Genomic DNA, 19698 nt, shown 5'->3' with positions numbered 1-19698 from the left:
TGGGCATATACCCTGAGAAAACCATAATTCAAAAAGAGTCATGTACCAAACTGTTCATTGCAGCTCTATTTACAATAGGCAGGACATGGAAGCAACCTAAGTGTCCATCAACAGATGAATGGATAAAGAAGATGTGGCACATATATACAATGGAATATTACTCAGCCATAAAAAGAAATGAAACTGAGTTATTTGTAATGAGGTGGATAGACCTGGAGTCTGTCATACAGAGTGAAGTAAGTCAGAAGGAGAAAAACAAATACTGTATGCTAACACATATATATGGAATCTAAGAAAAAAAATGTTATGAAGAGATTAGTGGTAGGACGGGAATAAAACACAGACCTACTAGAGCATGGACTTGAGGACATGGGGAGGGGGAAGGGTAAGCTGTGACGAAGTGAGAGAGTGGCAGGGACATATATGCACTACCAAATGTAAATTAGATAGCTAGTGGGAAGCTGCTGCATAGCACAGGGAGATCACCTCTGTGCTTTGTGACCATGAGAGGGGTGGGATAGGAAGGGTGGGATAGGCAGGGTGGGAGGGAGGGAGACGCAAGAGGGAAGAGATATGGGAACATATGTATATGTATAACTGTTTCACTTTGTTGTAAAGGAGAAACTAACACACTATTGTAAAACAGTTATACTCCAATAGAGATGTTAAAAAATAAATAAATAAATAAAATGAAATAATGTATTACATAAAAAAAAATAAAAAATAAAATAAACTAGGCTGCTTGGACAATCACAAAAGTTTGAGAGACAACCAAGAGCTAGGGCAGGGTAGGAAGACACGGTTCATCTTCTACATGAGGCCACTCCATCAAAGCTGGCAGAGGTGGCTGTTTTACCTAATATGTAGAAACAAACACAGCGTCAAGGAAGATGAAGAAACAAAGGAAAATGTCCCAAATGAAAAACACAAGAAAAATCTCAGGAAAAATTCTCAATGAAATGAAGATAAGTAACTTACCAGATAAAGAGTTTAAAATGATGGCCATAAGGATGTTCACGAAGCTTGAGAGAAGAAAGGATGAACACAGTGAGAACTTCAACAAAGACACAGAACGTAAAAGAGAGTACCAAACAGAAGTCACAGAGCTGAAGAATATAGTAACTGAACTGAAAAATACACTAGAGGGGCTCAACAGCAGACTAGATGAAGCAGAAGAAAGGATCGGTGAAGTCTAACATAGGGTAGAGGAATTCAGTCAATCAGACGCAAAAAGAAAAAAAGAATGAAAAACAGTGAAGAAAGCTTAAGGGACATATGGGGCAACATCAAGTGGACCAACATTCACATTATAGGGGTCCCAGGAGGAGAAGAGAGAAAGGGCAGAAAACTTATTTGAAGAAATAATGGCTGAAAACTTCCCTAACCAGGGGAAGGAAACAGATATCTAGATCCATGAAGTCCAGAGTTCCAAAAAAGATGAACCCGAAGAAAACCACACCAAAACACATAATTAAAATGTCAACAGTTAAAGAGAAGGAGAGGGACTTCCCTGGTGGTGCAGTGGTTAAGAATCTGCCTGCCAATGCAGGGGACACGGGTTTGAGCCCTGGTCTGGGAAGATCCCACATGCCGCGGAGCAACTAAGCCCGTGCGCCACAGCTACTGAACCTGCGCTCTAGAGCCCGCAAGCCACAACTACTGAGCCCGTGAGCCACAACCACTGAAGCCCATGCACCTAGAGGCCATGCTCTGCAGCAAGAGAAGCCACCACAATGAGAAGCCCATGCACCGCAACTAGAGAACGCCCGTGCGCAGCAACAAAACCCCAACCTAACCAAAAATAAATAAATTAAAAAAAAAGGAGAGAATATTAAAAGCAGGAAGAAAAGAACAACTTGTTACATAGAAGGGAACCCCCCATTAGACTATCAGCACATTTTTCAGGAGGAACTTTGCAAGCCAGAGGGGAGTGGCATGATATATTCAAAGTGCTGAAAGGAAAAAACTGCCAACAAAGAATACTCTGCCTGGCAAAGCTGTCAATTCAGAATTGAAGGAGAAATAAGAGTTTTTCAGATAAGCAAAAGCTAAGGAAGTTCATTACTACACTGGTCTTATAAGAATTGTTAAAGGGACTTCTTTAAGCAGAGAGAAAGAGTGCTAATTAGTAATAAGAAAACATTAAAGTATGTATCTCACTGGAAAAGGTAAATATATAGTAAAGGTGGTGAACTGACCACTTGTAAAGCTAATATGAAGGTTAAAAGACAAAAGTAGTAAAAATAACTATAACTATAATAAGTTAAGGGATACGCAAGATAAAAAGATGTAAATTTTACATAAAAACATGAAATGGGGTGGGGAGTAAAAGTTACAGCTTTAGAATGTGTTCAAATTTAAGTTGTTCTCAACTTAAAACAGACTGTTATAAGTTGTTTTAAGTAAGCCTCATGGTAACCACAAAGCAAAACTCTATAGTATATACACAAAAGATCAAGAGAAAGAAACCAAAGCATGCCACTAAAGAAAGTCATCAAACCACAAAGGAAGACAGTAAAGAAGAAGAAAGGATCAGAGGAACTACAGGCAGCCAGAAAACAACAAAATGGTAAAAGTACATAGTTATCGATAATTACTTTAAATGTAAATGAACTAAATTCTTCAATTAAAAGACACAGAGTGATTGGATAAAAAATATATATCTAATTGCTGCTTCAAGAGATTCACTTCACATGTAAGGACACACACAAAGGGATGGAAAAAGATATTCCACGCAAAAGGAAACCAGAAGAAAGCTGGGGTAGCTATACTTACATCAGATGAAATAGGCTTTAAGGCAAAGACTGTAGTAAGAGACAAAGATCATGACATAATACTAAAGTGGTCATTCAACAACAGAATATAACATTTGTAAATATTTGTGCACATAACCTAGGAGCACCTAATTATATAAAGCAAATATTAATAGACCTCAAGGGAGAATAGACAGGAATACAACAACAATAGGGGACTTTAATACACCACTTTCAACAAATGATAGATCACCCAGACAAAAAACCAATAAAGAAACACTGGCCTTAAATGACACGTTAGACTGATGATCTTAACAGAAATACAGAACATTCCATTCAACAGCAACAGAATGCACATTCTTCTCAGGTGCATATGGAATATTCTCCAGGATAGACCATATGTTAGGCCACAGCAAGTCTTACTAAATTTAAAAAGATTAAAACCATATCAAACATCTCTTCTGACCACAGTGGTATGTACCAGAAATTGATTACAGGAGAAAACTGGAAAATTCACAAATAGGTAGAGATTAAACACACAACATGCTACTGAACAACTGATGGATCTAAGGAGAAAGCAAGAGAAACTTAAAAAATACTTTGAGACAACTGAAAATGGAAATACAACATACCAAATTATGGGATGCAGCAAAAGCAATTCTAAGACGGAAGTTCATGACAATAAATGCCTACATCAAGAAATGAGAATGATCTCAAAAAACCAAATTTTACCTCTCAAGAAACTAGGAAAAGAAGAAGAATTGAAGCTCACAGTTAGTAGAAGGAAGGAAATAACAAAGATCAGAGCAAAATAAATGAAAGACTAAAAAGAGAACAGAAAAGGTCATTGAAACTAAGAGCTGGTTCTTTGAAAAAAAATAAACGAAATTGATAAACCTTTAGCTACACTCAGGAAAAAAAGAGAGGACTCAAAATCAGAAATCAAAGAGGAGATGTTACATCTGATACCACAGAAATACAAGGGATCGTAAGATACTACTATAAACAGTCATATGCCAACAAACTGGACAACTTCAAAGAAATGGAATACACAACCTACCAAGACTGATTCATGAAGAAATAGAAGATCTGAACAGACAAATTACTAGTAAGGAGATGGACTCAGTAATCATAAATCTCCCAACAATGAAAGTCAGGACTCAGACAGCTTTACTGATGAATTCTACCAAACATTCAAAGGAGATTTAATACCATTCCTTCTCAAACTCTTCCAAAAAAATAGAAGAGGAGGGACCACTTCCAAACACATTTTACGAGGCCAGCATTACCCTGATATGGAAACCAGGCAAGGATGCCACAAGAAAAGACAATTATAGGCCAATATCCCTAAAAACATGGATTCAAAACTCCTCAACAAAATATTAGCAAACCTAATTCAACAATATGTTAAGAGGATCATATACCATGTTCAAGTGGGTTTTATTCCAGGGATGTAAGGATGGTTCATCAATGTGATAAACCACATGAACAAAATGAAATATAAAAATCATATGATCATCTCAATATATGCGGAAAAAGCATTTTACATTTTCAACATCCGTTTATGATAAAAACTCTGAACAAAGTGGGTATAGAGGGAACATACCTCATCATAATAAAAACCATATATCACAAGCCCACAGGTGATGCCATACTCAACTTTGAAAAGCTGAAAGCTCTAAGGTCAGGAAAAAGACAGGATGCCCACTCTCACCACTTTTATTCAACATAGTATTGGAAGTCCTACCCAGAGCAGTTAGGCAAGAAAAATAAATAAAAGGCATCCAAATCAGAAAGGGAGTAAAACTGTCACTATTTGCAGAACATGTCATATGTAGAAAACCTTAAAGACTCCACCAAAAAACTATTAGAAATAATCAAAGAATTCAGGAAAGTTGTAAGGCACACAATCAATACAAAAAAACTGTTGTTTCTATTCACTAACAACAAGCTATCAAAAGGATATACTAAGAAAATCCCATATACAAAAAAGAATAAAACACCTAGGAATAAATTTAACCAAGGAGGTAAAAGACCTGTACACTGAAAAATACAAGACATTAATGAAAAAACTGACGAAGACACAAATAAATGAAAAGACATTCAATGCTCACGGATTAGAAGAATACTGTTAAAATGTCCATACCACCGAAGCAATCAACATATTCAAAGCAATCCCTATCAAAATTCCCATGGCATATTTTACAGAAATAGAATAAACAATCCTAAAATTTGTATGGAACCACAAGAGACCCTGAATAGCCAAATCAGTGTTGAGAACCAAAAAACTGGAGGCATCATGCTTCCTGATTTCAAATTTTATTACAGAGGTACAATAAAACAGTATGGTATTGGCATAAAAAGAGACACATAGATGAATGGAACAGAATAGAGCCCAGAAATAAACCCACACATATATGATCAATAAATTTATGACAAAGGAGGCAAGAATATACAATGGGGAAAGGACAATCTTTTTAATAAATGATGTTGGGAAAACTGGACAGCTACATGCAAAAGAATGAATGTGGACCACTATTTTACACCATATGCAAAAGTTAACTCATAATGGATTAAAGACTTGAATGTAAGACCCGAAACCGTAAAAATCCTAGAAGAAAACATACATGGTAAGCTCCTTGACATCAGTCTCGGTGATGATTTTTTGGTTCTGACACCAAAAGCAAGAAAAGGAAAAATAAACAAGTGGTACTACATCAAACTAGAAAGCTTCTGTGCAGCAAAGGAAACCATCAAAAAAAAGAAAAGGCTACCTACCGAATGGGAGAAGATATTTGCAAATCACATATCTGATAGGGGGTTAATATCCAAAATATGTAAAGAACTCATACAACTCAATAGCAAAAAAGCAAACAATCCGAGTAAAAAATGGGTAGAATATTTGAATAGATGTGTTCCCAAAGAAGACATACAGATGGCCAACAGGTATATGAAAAGATGGTCAACATCACTCATCATCCAGGAAATGCAAATCGAAACCTATGGAGATGTTATCTCATAACTGTTGAATGGCTATTATCAAAAAGACAACAAATAACAATTGTTGGTGAGAATGTAGAGAAAAGGGAGCCCTTGTACACTGTTCATGGGAATGTAAATTGGTGCAACCACTATGGAAAACAGTATGGAGGGTCCTCAAAAAATTAAAAATAGAATTACCATATGATCCACCAATTCTACTTCTGGGTATTTAACCAAAGAAATAGAAAACACTAACTCAAAAAGATATGTGCACCCCCATGTTCACTGCAGCATATTTTCAATAGCCAAGACATGGAAGCCACCTTAGTGTCCACTGATGGCTGAATGGATAAAGAAAATGTGGACACACACACAATGGAATATTATTCTGCCATAAAAAAGGAATGAAAATTTAGAGTCATAGATGTAGAAAACAAACTTATGATTAACAGGGGGGCAAAGGAGGAGGGATAAATTGGGAGATTGGGATTGACATATACATACTACTATATATAAAATAGATAACTACTAAGAACCTGCCATATAGCATGGGGAACTCTATCCAATACTCTGTAATGACCTATATGGGAAAATAATCTAAAAAAGAGTGGATATATGTATATGTAGAACTGATTCACTTTGCTGTACAGCAGAAACTAACCCAACATTGTAAATTAACTATGCTCCAATACAAATTAATTAAAAAAAAGAATGAAATGTTGCCATTTGCAACAACACGGCTGCACCTTGAGGGCACTGTGCTAATTGAAAAATGTCTGAGAAAGACAAATACTGTATGATCTATCTCACTTATATGTGAAATCTAAAAAAAAAAAATTGAGCTCATAGATACAGAGAACAGACTGGTGGTTGCCAGAAGGAGGGTGGGGATAGTGAAAGATGCTGGAGGGAGTCAAAGGTACAAATTTCCAGTTATAAAATAAATGAGTCATGGGGATAATACAGCATGGTGACTGTTGTTAATACTGTACTGCATATGTGAAAGCTGCTACAAAAGTATATCTTAATCTGAAACTAATATAATGTTATATGTCAATTATGCCTCAACTGAAAAAAAATAAACCAAGCATCCTAGATGATTCTTGCAGTCTGGTGAGGCTCAATCCCTGTGGTCTGGGATTCCAGGTGAGAGGCTGAATGAGGGAGGGGTGGTGAGCCCAGATAATCTGAGCAAGCAAGCAGGACTTCCTCTAATTCTCTTTCTTGAGCAAACTGAGTGGCACGTGTCTAGGGACACTGGCCATCATCAGCAGGGCTGTTCAGCTGCAGCTGAAGACACACTTACCGTGCAACGACTTCATTCCCAAGGTGTAAGAAGGCCTCCGCAACGGAAGAGACTTGGGGAGAGAAGGGTACGTGCTACTGAAGAGGACATCGTTGGGCAGGGCTTGGTCCAGAAGCGAAGCCCTTGAGGTGAAAAAGTGCTCCCTCTGGCCGCTGTAAATACTTTCATCGGACAGCGTTCTGTGCAAGGCCCGCCTTGAGGTGGGAGCGGTGGGAAAGGGAGACTGAGGAGAGGAGAGCGCGTGGAACTGAAACACAGCGTCAAGATGACAGAAAGTCAATCTTCTGGGTCACACACCCAAGACCGGGGGCGGAGGATGGGTGCGTTAACAAAATCACTCTGGTAAGACACAACCTTTCAAATCCTGGAGCCCAACAAGGAAGCCTCAAGGTCCACCATCATTGTCTACATCCTTAAGGGCTAAAATAGGAGTTCCGGGCGCCGCATCCTCACAGCCCAGCATGCTGGCTGCAGCTGATCAGTGCTCAGTACAAAATTCAGATGTGGGATTAAGCGGATTCATCACTATCGTGTCATGGCTAACAACAAGACTTTAGGATTAGACAAATATGGCTTTTATTTGAATCCCGTGTCTCTGACCAAATCATGTTATTGCTCTGAGCCCGATTCCTCGTCTATGAAGTGGGGCCACCTCTCAGTATTATTATAAGGATTCCATGAAACACTGGACTGAGCACAACAGTATGTTATCAGTGGTGTTATGAAATAATGTTATTATTTCATACAGCGAAATAGCCATGGTGCCAGGAAGGTATCCTCAGAAGCTTGTCAAGCGATTGCATGTTTGCCAGGCAATAAGAGCCTCTGATCATCACAATATATTCACTCAAATAATAGGTGGCTTTTGAAAGCATTAACTACTAATATTATATTTAATGAGCTTGGGAGATAATTTATTTTTTATTCGTGAAATAAAAACAGGGAAGTCATCTTCATAAGTGACAAGTATTTATACAGTTATATATAAATGACAAAAGCTCCAGATAGCTGTATCTCTTGTTAATGTCTTTTGCCTTTGTGACCAGATTTGATTTTTATTTGAGATTTTTCTACAAATAGCAAGCTCCTGAGAATTCCATTCATGGGGAACAAACAGACACGTTAACAATATTGAAATATCCAGCATCCTGCAAGCCAACAGAGTATGTGGTCCATTAACAGAGTTATCCTTATTCAGTTCCTCTTAGTTAACGGTTCACCTTGGCAGGGAGAACAAAGTGGAGAACAGGTGAGGATGTGAGTAGGAGGGCTGAGTCACTGCTGGTAGGAAGCCACTGTGAAACTCTCCGTGACACTTTGAAGGCATAGAGAGATAATGATATGGCAATGCCTCCATCGAGGAGGCTGAGAACAGAGCTGATGCTCAGACTCATTCATGGGCTCTGAGGTCTAACATGCTTCCGGTTCAACAAGCCAAGGGTTAATCAAGTCAAAGCTACCCACAGTGCGGTATGCACAAGTTGCAGCATAAATATGAAAAAATTATTAATCAAATGCATTGTAAATGAGCCCCAGGTGTAGCCAACTGTGTTCACTTTTTTTTTTTTTTTTTGGGGTACGCAGGCCTCTCACTGTTGTGGCCTCTCCCGCCGCAGAGCACAGGCTCCGGACGCACAGGCTCAGTGGCCATGGCTCACGGGCCCAGCCGCTCCGCGGCATGTGGGATCCTCCCGGACCGGGGCACGAACCTGTGGCTCCGGACGCGCAGGCTCAGCGGCCATGACTCACGGCCCCAGCCGCCCCGCGGCATGTGGGATCCTCCCGGACCGGGGCACGAACCTGTGTCCCCTGCATCAGCAGGCGGACTCCCAACCACTGCGCCACCAGGGAAGCCCTACTTTTTAAAATTCACAATGAGTTAAGCCCAAAGCACATATGTGCTTACCTTGAAAACTAAGCTGCTGTGATAAATGCTCTGGTGAGTCTTTAAGTGGAAGGGGACTTGGTATGGAAATGATTTCCCTTCTCACTTCACACAGAAGAGTGGGCATTAGAGAGGTTAAATGGCTTGCTAATTGTAAATTTAAAAAAAAAAAAAAAAAAAAAAAGCAGATCATCTCCCTCCACCTGCAAGGTTCTAGAACTGTCACATAAGGCTCCTGCCTACTAGACCAGATTTCAGATCTATTCAAAAACTGCTCTCATTTTTATTAGCACATCTGGGTTTGGCAAAGGGATTTCCTTTTCCAGTGAATATCCCCACCCTGATGGTTTTACAGGAGAGAGATTTTCCACCAGTTCTAGTTTCAGCCTCTTTGGGAAATGTTAATATACTTCAAGGTAGTAAACAGCTACCTTGAAGAGATCCTTTGAGCAGTGAGATTTATTCAAAGTTATAACATCCTGCACTAAAGGGAGGCAGGGGAGGAGATGGAAGGAAGCAATCTGCCTAGATGCTTTCTATCTGTTAAAAAATAGCAGGACCTAGCCTGGGCCAAGCACGTTGGGATGGCTCCTGACCCCAGCCCTCTTCAACTCCAGTCTTAAAGGTATGTGCACCTATCCAGCCCCCTAGGGCACCCTCTGTCTTCCTTGCAGGTCATACCTGAGATCGCTGAGTGGTGCTGCCCTGTGCTGCCAGACCCTGGGAAAGAACCACAATACAGTGGGTGGCAGACTTGGAAGGGATTTTAGAGAGCATCAGGAAGGGGGATCTCAACTGTGTTCCAAGGAGCCCTAAGGGTTCCTCCCAGCATCACTGCCTTGGGGAGAGGAGATGTTCAGGTGGGACCCGAGAGCTCAAGGCACCCCACCCCTCCCATCAGAGAAGTTCTGCTTTCTTAGTTCTACATGTTGGGCTGCCATGTGTAAATAACTGTATTAGGAAAAAAAGGGTTGCTGAACTTTAAAATCATTTGGGCACCACTGATCTAGTCTGGTCTTTTGTCTCAAAGCTGAGAAGCAAGGCCTAGAGAGGGGGCATCTTGCTTCGGGTCCGTCTCCTTCCCCTCCTCACTTTTCACTCCTCCCGGTTCTCAGTGAAACGGGTTACCCGCACTTGCAATAAGCAAGTATCGGCTCTTCTTAAACACTAGAGCCGCACGAAGCCTCTTCCTTTGGTCTGTATCTGAGAGTACTGGCTGGAGAGCAAGGCTCTCAGTTTGTACTACTAACTGTCTGTTCACTTGCCAGACTCATGCAGCCCTCGGGGAGAATACAGTGATCCCAGCTCTACCTGCCAATGAGGTTTCTTAGAATGTTAATAGCTCTGCCCTTTTCCTTGAGATCTGAGTTCCACAGCAGCTGCGCGGGGCCCTGCAGCCACCCACCTCTCAGCACCAGCCTGCCCAGCAGAGCCCTGCCACGTCCTGCGGCAGATATCTCACTCTGCAGGCAAACGAGCCGGGGAATAACCCGGTCATTTGATATTCATGATGGCTCACTGGTAGCACTTGCTATCTGAGAAAGCCAATGTGGCGTGAGTGGGTTCCAAGTATCACAGCCCAAAGCAGGCTACTCCTTATACTCTGAAGCCTGATGCAGTGGCTCGGAGCCTTGAGCCAGGCATGGCCTGGAAGACCTCTCAAGGGCATGTTAGCCTTACTGACACAGCAGAGGCACAGCCACTCAGATGATAAGTCTCACAAGACACGCAGAGCTACTTAGCTGAACTCATCTGAAACCAAACCAAAAAGGGTGAAACGAGAGAGAGAAAACAGAGCATATTTCCAGCTCCTGCTTCCAGCCTTTTCACCATAATAGTTTAGCCAGCAGAAGCATTTTCTTTGCAGAGGGTCTCACGGTAATCTAGTCACAACATAAAGAATGTGCATTCCTATTTCAAAAAGGAATGTTCAAGTAATTCACTTTGGAAATAAAAGCCAAGGCCTGAATAAGGGCAAGACAGACATTTGCTTTCAATTATTTCCACTGCATGAGTAAATCAAAAGGATGAAAGCTCTGAGCTTGCTCCTTTCCAAAAATGTTAAACTAAGAATTGGTGAAAAGATTCCTTTCAGGGCAGGTTTTATTTTCCTCTAACCTCAAAGGAAAAATCTGAAATAATTTTTATTTTGAAACTGGTAGTTAAAAATTTTAATATACCTCTTTGGTTTTTGATGGATAAAGAAAGAAGTTTCAAGTACTATCTTTTGCAAGGTTGCTAAGGAAACCATTTGTGCCCTGGGTGATGAGTCAGAACTGTTAAGTGTTGGCTTTATAAAATAGAAATTACAGAAATCCAGAATGGCAAGTCTTTAAAATGATTTATGATGTTAATGTTTATGTTAATAACTCATTGATTTCTCAGTAAAACTCCAGAATGGTCTTTGGAGCACATTTCATCTCTGTAAATGTTGATTTGTAAGTTTAGGAGGTATATCTGACCTGTCTGAAGGAAGACGCACACACACGTGTGGCACACGCATACACAGAGGCATGTATGTATGCACATAAACTAGAATGGTGACGAGAAAGCCTGGATGAGACAAGATCACACAGCTCATCCAGCTGGGCATGTCTCTCACCCTCTGATCACAGTTTGAGGATGGTGAGTGGTTAAGGAAATATGTCAGCTTCCATTTTCAATCAGTTCTCAAAGGTCTTCTTAAATTAAGCTTTCTAGTCACTTCAAAGAGACTACAAATCATTTAACTAAGAACACAGAGAACAGAAAACATTAAAGTGTGTAGCCATGACCTTCTGGGGGGTGGACTCCCTTCTCTTGGGGCCACCCGGTACACTGCAGACAGGAATACCTAACGCTTGGCGTGAAATACCTTTGGGCCCAGCTAAGCCAACACTAGCTCTGAGCCTGGGAGCGTGAGACTGCACACTTTAGAGGACAAGAAAGCAGAGAGCCTCAGGTGGGCTTCAAGGGTCCTCCAAGCTGAGGTGAGCAGGACAAACCCTTCCTCACGGTCATGCAGAAGTCTGGCCACCAACATACCCACCAACTCTGAGCAAGTTCTTGGGACTTGATGGGGAGGGTGGCTGGGTTCCAGAGAAGGCATTTCTAGTCTGGAATTCTGAGAGTGGAGAGAAGGCTTTACGAAGTGAAGAGAATCTGGAAAGTTCTGAAGGTAAACGGGCAGACCTAGTTTGCTGGACTAAACAGCATGCAGTGTATGGCTGATAGGTCTGCCTGGCCAGGGGCAGGGTGCAGAGGCAAGGCCAGAGTGCAGGGTGCCGTGGACACACACAGGGCAGGAAACGCACTGGGGGCTACTGTGGAAGGAGGACGAGGACCCTTCAGACAGAAGGCACGAAAGCCCTTTCAGAAAACTTTCTGTCTGACAAGGGAGCCATGGGTGTCTCTGCAGAGTTCTGAGAAGCAATGTCATCTGAGTAATAATGTCAAGAAAGTGTAGCCTGTGCGCTGTAAGTAGGAGACACTGGAAGAAAAAAAGCCATGGGGGTAAGGACAGGTTAATATAAACCCAACTCAAGAGATGTGGCGGCAGGGACAGAGCATCTGGAAAACATGTGAACCAATTACTGGGACAGTTAGGTGATGGCAGGAAGTGAGGTCTGATGAAGAGGAGCCGGGAACCACCACTTCCTGGAGGGTGCAACTGCTCTATTCGGTCTCTCTCTAATTGCTATTTACCCCAGGTTCTACCCTGTACCTTAAAGTTCTTCTGGGATTCAGGAGTTGGGCTTTCCAGATTGATGAGTTTCTTGAGATCCTCCTCAATGGTGGACTTGGAGGTTGGCTTTGGGGATGCCCGGAGGTCCCTGGTTGAGGCACGCAGCCTGGTGTGGGCTATTTCATTGCCATCACTCTGATGACGCCTTGAAAGAAGGGGAAGAGAGGGTAGAAATTAAGTCAACAAGGTTGACTCAAGTGCACGATGGGCTCTGAAAGAGGTAAGTCAATGGAGAGCTATTAAAGGAGAGAAAAGGAGAATCACTTCTGTTCAATTACATTAGAATCTACTCAGATAAATGCTTGATAGAGAAACAAGACCAATTTGAAATACAAAATAAAAAGCCTGAAGAATAAATCACTCTTTCATAGGCAAATATTAACTCCACGAAGCCAAAATTAGCAACAGACTTATTAATGAAAGCCCACAGGGTATGAATCCCAAATGCAATCTTTGTACCAACAAAAACAAAGTCATTGACTGAATCATTTATTTTTTGCTGTACTACTTTGTCAAAAAGTTCTTTATGTTCAGAGGTGGTCACTTACTTTCTAATAGTCCCTCTGGTGCCTCCTGGCCCATTTAGGAATTACATGGGAAGGCTGTGATTAATAGCATCAAAGGGACAAGTGTGGTCTTAGCACCAGAGGGGCGGTTATTCTGAAGTTTGTTCATCAGAAATACTCTCTCCTAGGAGACTTAAGATTCTCAAATCTGAATGGTTTGCAATCTATCTTATTTAAGGAATGTGTCAGAGAAACAATTTAAGACAAGTTTCACTTAGGAAAAAAAAAAAAAACTCTCCCCTACCAAACCACCCTCTTCCCCAGCCCCTAGGCCGGCCTCCTCTCTTGCAGGAAATTGCCCCAAGCTTTTCTGTTCTCTGTCATGTTAAAAGCAAAATACCCAGCAAGAGAAGCAAAAGAATCCTTACTTTCTTGTGTCCATAAATCCCACAGAGTTTATGGTTCCTTCGGGTTTCTTCCATCCAATTAGGTACTTGCTAGTAGCGCCCTGGCGAGGGTAGAAAGTCCTAGGACCGGAGGAGGAGGAGGAGGAGGATGAGAAGGAAGGAACGAGCTGCGAGGAGGTGGCAGGATGCAGTTCTTCTTTTGGTGAACTTCTGGCACTGGTGAAGACAACTGGGCTGGCAGAGAGTCGGGAGCTCAGAGTACTGAGGAGAGAAGCAGGACAGAGACAAGACGGCGCGTGTACGTGCGTGCATCCCTGGGGTCAGTATGTCAGCTATAAAAGCGTCGTCCAGGACAGGGGTTATGGCCAGGTTAAAGAACAATGAATATTTCGTAAAATATTAATCGGGCTGGCTGGCCTTCCTTGCTTTCTCGCTTTAATTTAAATGCCTGCTGTCAAAGTGAAAGATGGTGACTGGGGCCTATTCTGCACTTTAAGTTGAAAAGTAAAAATAGTTAAGACAGTCAGGGACACTTTGAAGTATGCTAGCCCCGCTGAAGTTTGTGACGGTGAAGTCTAGCAGAGGCAAGCGGTAGGGGGGGAAGCCGGCAGTAAAAGGTCTGGAGGTATCAACGACTCTCTGTCCTCCCTTCCTCAGAACTAAGGGTCACGGTGACATTCCCCAGGCCCGAGCTGAAGAGGGGAGACAAGATTGGATCAGCCATAGAGCTCTCTACACACTCACGTCCAAGGCCAAAGGGGCACCTTGAGGTCTCCTTCCCCATGGCATCTATCAGTAACATTGACTCTCTACAAAGCTGTTTATCAGATTAACCTGGACCATTACCTTACAACATACACAAAAGTTAACTCATAATGGATTAAAGACTTGAATGTAAGACCTGAAACCATAAAACTCCTAGCTAGAAGAAAACATAGGCAAGTAAGCTCCTTGACAGTGATTTTTTGGATTTGACACCAAAAGGAAAGGTAACAAAAGCAAAAATAAACAAGAGGGACTACATCAAACCAAAAAGCTTCTGTGTAGCAAAGGAAACCATCAACAAAATAAAAAGGCAACCTACTGAACAGGAGAAAATATGTGCAAATCATGTACCTGATAAGGGGTTAATATCCAAAATATATAAAGAACTCATACAACTTAGTGACAAAAAAAGCAAAGAATCCGGATAAAAAAATTGGGTAGAAAATTTGAATAGACATTTTCCCAAAGAAGACATACAGATGGCCAACAGGTATATGAAAAGATGCTCAACATGACTAATCATCAAGGAAATGCAAATCTAAACTATAATGAGACCTCACACCTGTTAGAATAGCTATTATCAAAAAGATAAGAAATAACAAGTGTGAGCGAAGATGTGGAGAAAAGGGAACAAACCCTTGTGCACTGTTGGTGGGAATGTAAATTGGTGCAGCCACTATGGAAAACAGTATGGAGGTTCCTCAAAAAATTAGAAAACCAAACTCCTAGATACAGAGTAGTTGTCAAAGGTGGAGGCTGGAGGGTGGGTGAAATGGCTAAAGAGGGTTCAAAAGGTACAAACTTCTAGTTGTAAGATAAATAAGTCCTGGGGATGTAATATTAGGCATGGTGATTAAAAATAAAAAACTGTTCATCACCAATGTATTTTAAACTTTGGTTAGAAATTACAAAACTAAAGTCCTGTAGGACTCAAGGAGAAGACTACTCATTGTACCTTTAAAACTCAGGCAGAATTTTAAATAAACTAGAGATGAGAGTTTAAGCTAACAACAAACCTAGAGGGCCTTTAACTGCAGGATTTCCATACTTCCTTCCCAGTGATCTCACGGGACCTACGGTCACACCACTTGAGCCCTGCTGAGTTTTCCAGCTTAGGCTGAGACCAAAGACAGCTCACTCCAGGGGACTTTGTTACTGAAAGTTTAGTTAACAGGATCTGGTCTCAAAGCATGCCTCACTAGCACTTCCATTGGTCAAAATCTAATGGTCCTGCTCTGAATAAAGTATGGACTTTAGTTAATAAGAATGCATCAACATTGATTCCTTAGCTATGACAAATGTATTATAGTGACATAAGATAATGAGAACCGGAAAAAATGGGTAAAGGGTACATGGGAACTCTCTGTACTATCTTTGCAACTTTTCTGCAAATCAAAAACTATTCTAAAATAGAAAAGTTCATTATAAAAAACTAAGCAAAAAACCAAAACAAAATACAACAAAAAATAAAACCCTAATGGTCCAGAGATTTTATATGTGTGTGTGCATACATATATGTACAATATATATACACACACATGTACATACACACACACACACACACACACACATATACACACATCTGAAAATGAATCTTGAACTCCACCTCAAACCTTACATAAAAATCAATTCCAGATGGGCTGTATATTTAAATGTAGATCTAAAGATTCTGGAGTGTAACATGGAAGAACATCTTTATGATAGAGGCAGAGGTTTCTCTAATAGGATCGTAAAGGAAATGATTGAACCCCATTAAAATTAAGAACCATTCATCAAAAGACAAAGAGAATACATGTAAAACATATATCCAACAAGGAGCTCCTCTCCATACTAACTTCTACAAATTAACAAGACAGACAACCCAACAGAAAAATGGGCAAAGATCTGGAAAGGAATTTCACAAAAGAGGATATCTAAAAACCATTAAACATCGGTGCTCAACATTATCAGTTATCAAGAAAATGCAAATTAAAGCCACAAAGAGGGACCACTATACGCCTACCAGAACAGCTAAAATTAAAAAGACAATATCAAGTGCTAGAAAGGATGGGAAGCAACTCATACACTGCAGGTGGGTACTTGTTACAACCACTTTGGCAAACTGGTTCAGTCTCTGCTAAAGTTGAATATGTGTAAATCCTATGCAAGCAATTTCACTCCTAGGTATATACTGAAAAGAAGTGCATATATACATGTACCAAAGGACATGTACAAGAACCTGTATTATCTCCAAACTGGAAATACTCCAATGCTCATCAACAGTAGAGTGGATAAACAAATTGTGGTGTGTTCTCACAATGGAAATATAATACAGCAATGAAAATAAACGAATGCTACTTGCAACACATGGATGAATCTCCCCGACATAATGTCGACTTAAAGACACCAGACACAGAGTAATACATATGGGATGATTCCACTTACACAAAGCCCCCAAATAGGCAAAAGGAGTGTATGACTTAGGATTCAGGATTATGTTCACTTGGGGAGGAGGGGGAGGTGACTGGGTGGGTGGGCGTATAGGAGGAATGGTGTCTGGACGCTGGTCAAGTTCCAGTTCTTGATCTGGGTAGCGATGACATGGGGAGTTCACTTTGGGAAAACCCAACCCAATGCATATTTATGACCTGTGCCTTTTTTTGTACTCAAATTATACTTTAATGAAAACACACCCACAAAAACAAGCAAAAATAGATGACCTGAAAGAAGGCCATATCAGTCCCTGAGGCTTTGCAAAGACTGAGAGTGGGGGACAGAGTGTCAGGGGAGGAATAGGACACAGGGCAAAGGTGATCTCGAGGGTTTTCCACACTAACTGGGTCTTAACACTTCAGATTAAATATAACCATCTCCTTTATTTCTGTAACTAAGAAGGAGGAACCAGGTTCAAATTTCATAGAAAATATAACTTAAAAAATGACTAGCCATACCCTAATAATCCCTCTAACAATTTTCCCCCAAAGATTTTTCTATCTAGGGAGAAGGGGAAAGAAAAGACCCCTCACAAAACCTCAAAGGGGCAACATAACTTTAAAAGCAATGCTATCTCATTTAGTTTTTACCTCTTGATAACAGATGTCCCATTTGTTTGCTTTGAAAATTAAAGGAATGGGACTTCCCTGGCGGTCCAGTGGTTAAGACTCCCTGCTTCCACTGCAGGGTACGCGGGTGCAATCCCTGGTTGGGGAACTAGGATCCCACCTGCCGCGGGGTGATGCCAAAATAAATAAATAAATAAAATTAAGGGAATGCAAAACTCTTCCATAAGTGTAGTATATTATTGATAAATCAATAAGAACAAAATAATAGCAGGTCTCTGTTATGGAAAAGAGACTAAAAGTGGAAAGGTGAACCAAAAAGAAAAAAGCGGAGAAAGACACATAAAGATAGAGGCAGACAAGCCCACAGACAGTAACTCCAGAGACCCAGGTTAACAGCAAATGCATTATCAGCACAGGGAGCATCAACCCAGAGAAGCTTCTGAAATACTAAGAGTGCGGCCTTTGGGATACTTTAAAAGCATATGACAGGTTTGCAGCTATTTGTTACTTAGCGACAAGACCTAATCTTTAGTTTGCAGATTTTTTTCACCCAGCTATATCTACCTCATACACATTTGTAGCCCAGATGTGAAGATGTCTCAAGCCTCAACCCTGGTTAGTGTCTGAAGCAGATGCCAATTAAGTGAAAGACAACAAATTAGGGTCTAATGTACTCACCTCTCATCTTGGAAAATCACGTGCTTGCTTCACCTGCCTTGATTGGTATCCACAAGTGAGTAACGTGTGTTTGAATGACTCAAAGCCATTCTTCCTCATCAGCATGTTAAGATATAGATTGTGGGGCTTCAACCCAGAGATTGATTCGGGAGCTTGGGTGGGGTGGGGTACATGAGAATTTGCACTTCTAACCTGTTCCCAGGTGATGCTGTGGCCCTGACTCAGACCCTAAAAACCACTGTACCAGAGGTACATCTGATTGCTCATATTTTACATTTCTCATCAATAAGTATATCTTGATGTGATAACATCGGTATTCAAAACCCTGGGGCTTTCAAAGACTAAATGTTTGGTCAAAATAGAAATAATTAACCATGAGAAAACAAAGTAAATTGCACACTCTGTTAATTTACAAATCTTTCTTCCATGTTTTACGAAACAGCTATGCTGCTTTTTTTTTTTTTTGCGGTACGCGGGCCTCTCACTGTTGTGGCCTCTCCCGCTGCGGAGCACAGGCTCAGTGGCCATGGCTCAGGGGCCCAGCCGCTCCGCGGCATGTGGGATCTTCCCGGACCGGGGCACGAACCCGTGTCCCCTGCATCGGCAGGCGGACCCTCAACCACTGCGCCACCAGGGAAGCCCGCTATGCTGCTTTTAGTCATAATGTATGTACTGCATAAAAGGGAGCGTTCTGGAGAAGGCTTAGAAACATCAAAGGCAAGAGTAAAGTATACAGCATATACAGTTTCTGGAGCTCTTTCCTTCCTATGTAAATTAAATTACTACCATTATTTCCCTGAGAGGCATTTAACAGGTTTTGTACTAGATGATAAAACTCTTTGAAGGCAGGGATATCTTTGTATATTTAACAATGCCAGAATACAGCAGACTCTCAGTAAGATATTTATTGCACAGAGGGATTCTCTTTAGTATCTACAAAGCACACTATATATTTAATTTCTTTATCTTGTTTATCATCTGTCTCTCCCAGTTTAAATGTAAGCTCCATGAGGGCTGACATTTTTGTCTGTTTTGTTCACTACTATATTCTCCCTGCTTAGAATAGTCCCTGGCCATTGTAGGCATGCAATATTTGATGAAGGAAACTGTCAAATAAATGACAAATTAGCCATCTGTTTTAAATGCAAGGGAGAGTTATGCACAAAGATAGTGTATTTTACTCATACTCTATTTAAAACTGGATGTTGCTTTATTTTTACTGCAAGAAATAGTTAAATCTACAGAGTATGCTTCTGTTTACAGGTGTATTCTTAAAAGGATAAATGCTTAATTATCCATAGACCCCAATTATTGGTTTTATCTGTGACCACAGACCCTGATTACTGGTTTTTATCTGTGAACAGGGCAGCTGACACTAGCTTCCAGGTGTGAAATGCCAGCACACTTTTGTTCACTAATGGTTATAATCAAGGACAGCCCTACTTAACAATTGATTAGATTTGGGAACAATGGTAAAAGCAAAAACAAATGACTAATCCATTGGTGGTTCTTCCTTCTTTACTGTGCACAACTCACAGCACGAAGGTGGGCACTTTAGTTTGTTCACCTGTCCCCTAATTCGATTGTCACAGGAGGATCACCTGGGAGCTTTAAAAATACACATCCCTAGGCCCTAATTCCAGAGATTTTA

General features: G+C 40.9%; 1 protein-coding gene across 3 annotated transcripts in view; it reads right to left on the bottom strand.

Moving 5' to 3' along the window:
* Positions 1-19698, bottom strand: part of SIPA1L1 (signal induced proliferation associated 1 like 1) — a 390980-nt gene that overhangs the window by 22345 nt on the left and 348937 nt on the right. For all 3 annotated transcript variants that reach the window (XM_055088568.1, XM_055088569.1, XM_055088570.1), the window contains 3 exons: positions 13585-13824; positions 12630-12795; positions 7042-7288 (listed from right to left, as the gene is read on the bottom strand). In XM_055088568.1, the coding sequence (XP_054944543.1) occupies positions 7042-7288; positions 12630-12795; positions 13585-13824 (653 nt within the window). The remainder of the gene's footprint in view (positions 1-7041; positions 7289-12629; positions 12796-13584; positions 13825-19698) is intronic.

This window comes from Physeter macrocephalus, chromosome 11, assembly GCF_002837175.3.
Source record: "Physeter macrocephalus isolate SW-GA chromosome 11, ASM283717v5, whole genome shotgun sequence".
NCBI lineage: Eukaryota > Metazoa > Chordata > Mammalia > Artiodactyla > Physeteridae > Physeter > Physeter macrocephalus.
Note: the sequence above shows the minus strand (reverse complement) of the source record. Positions and strands in the feature narration are given on the sequence as shown.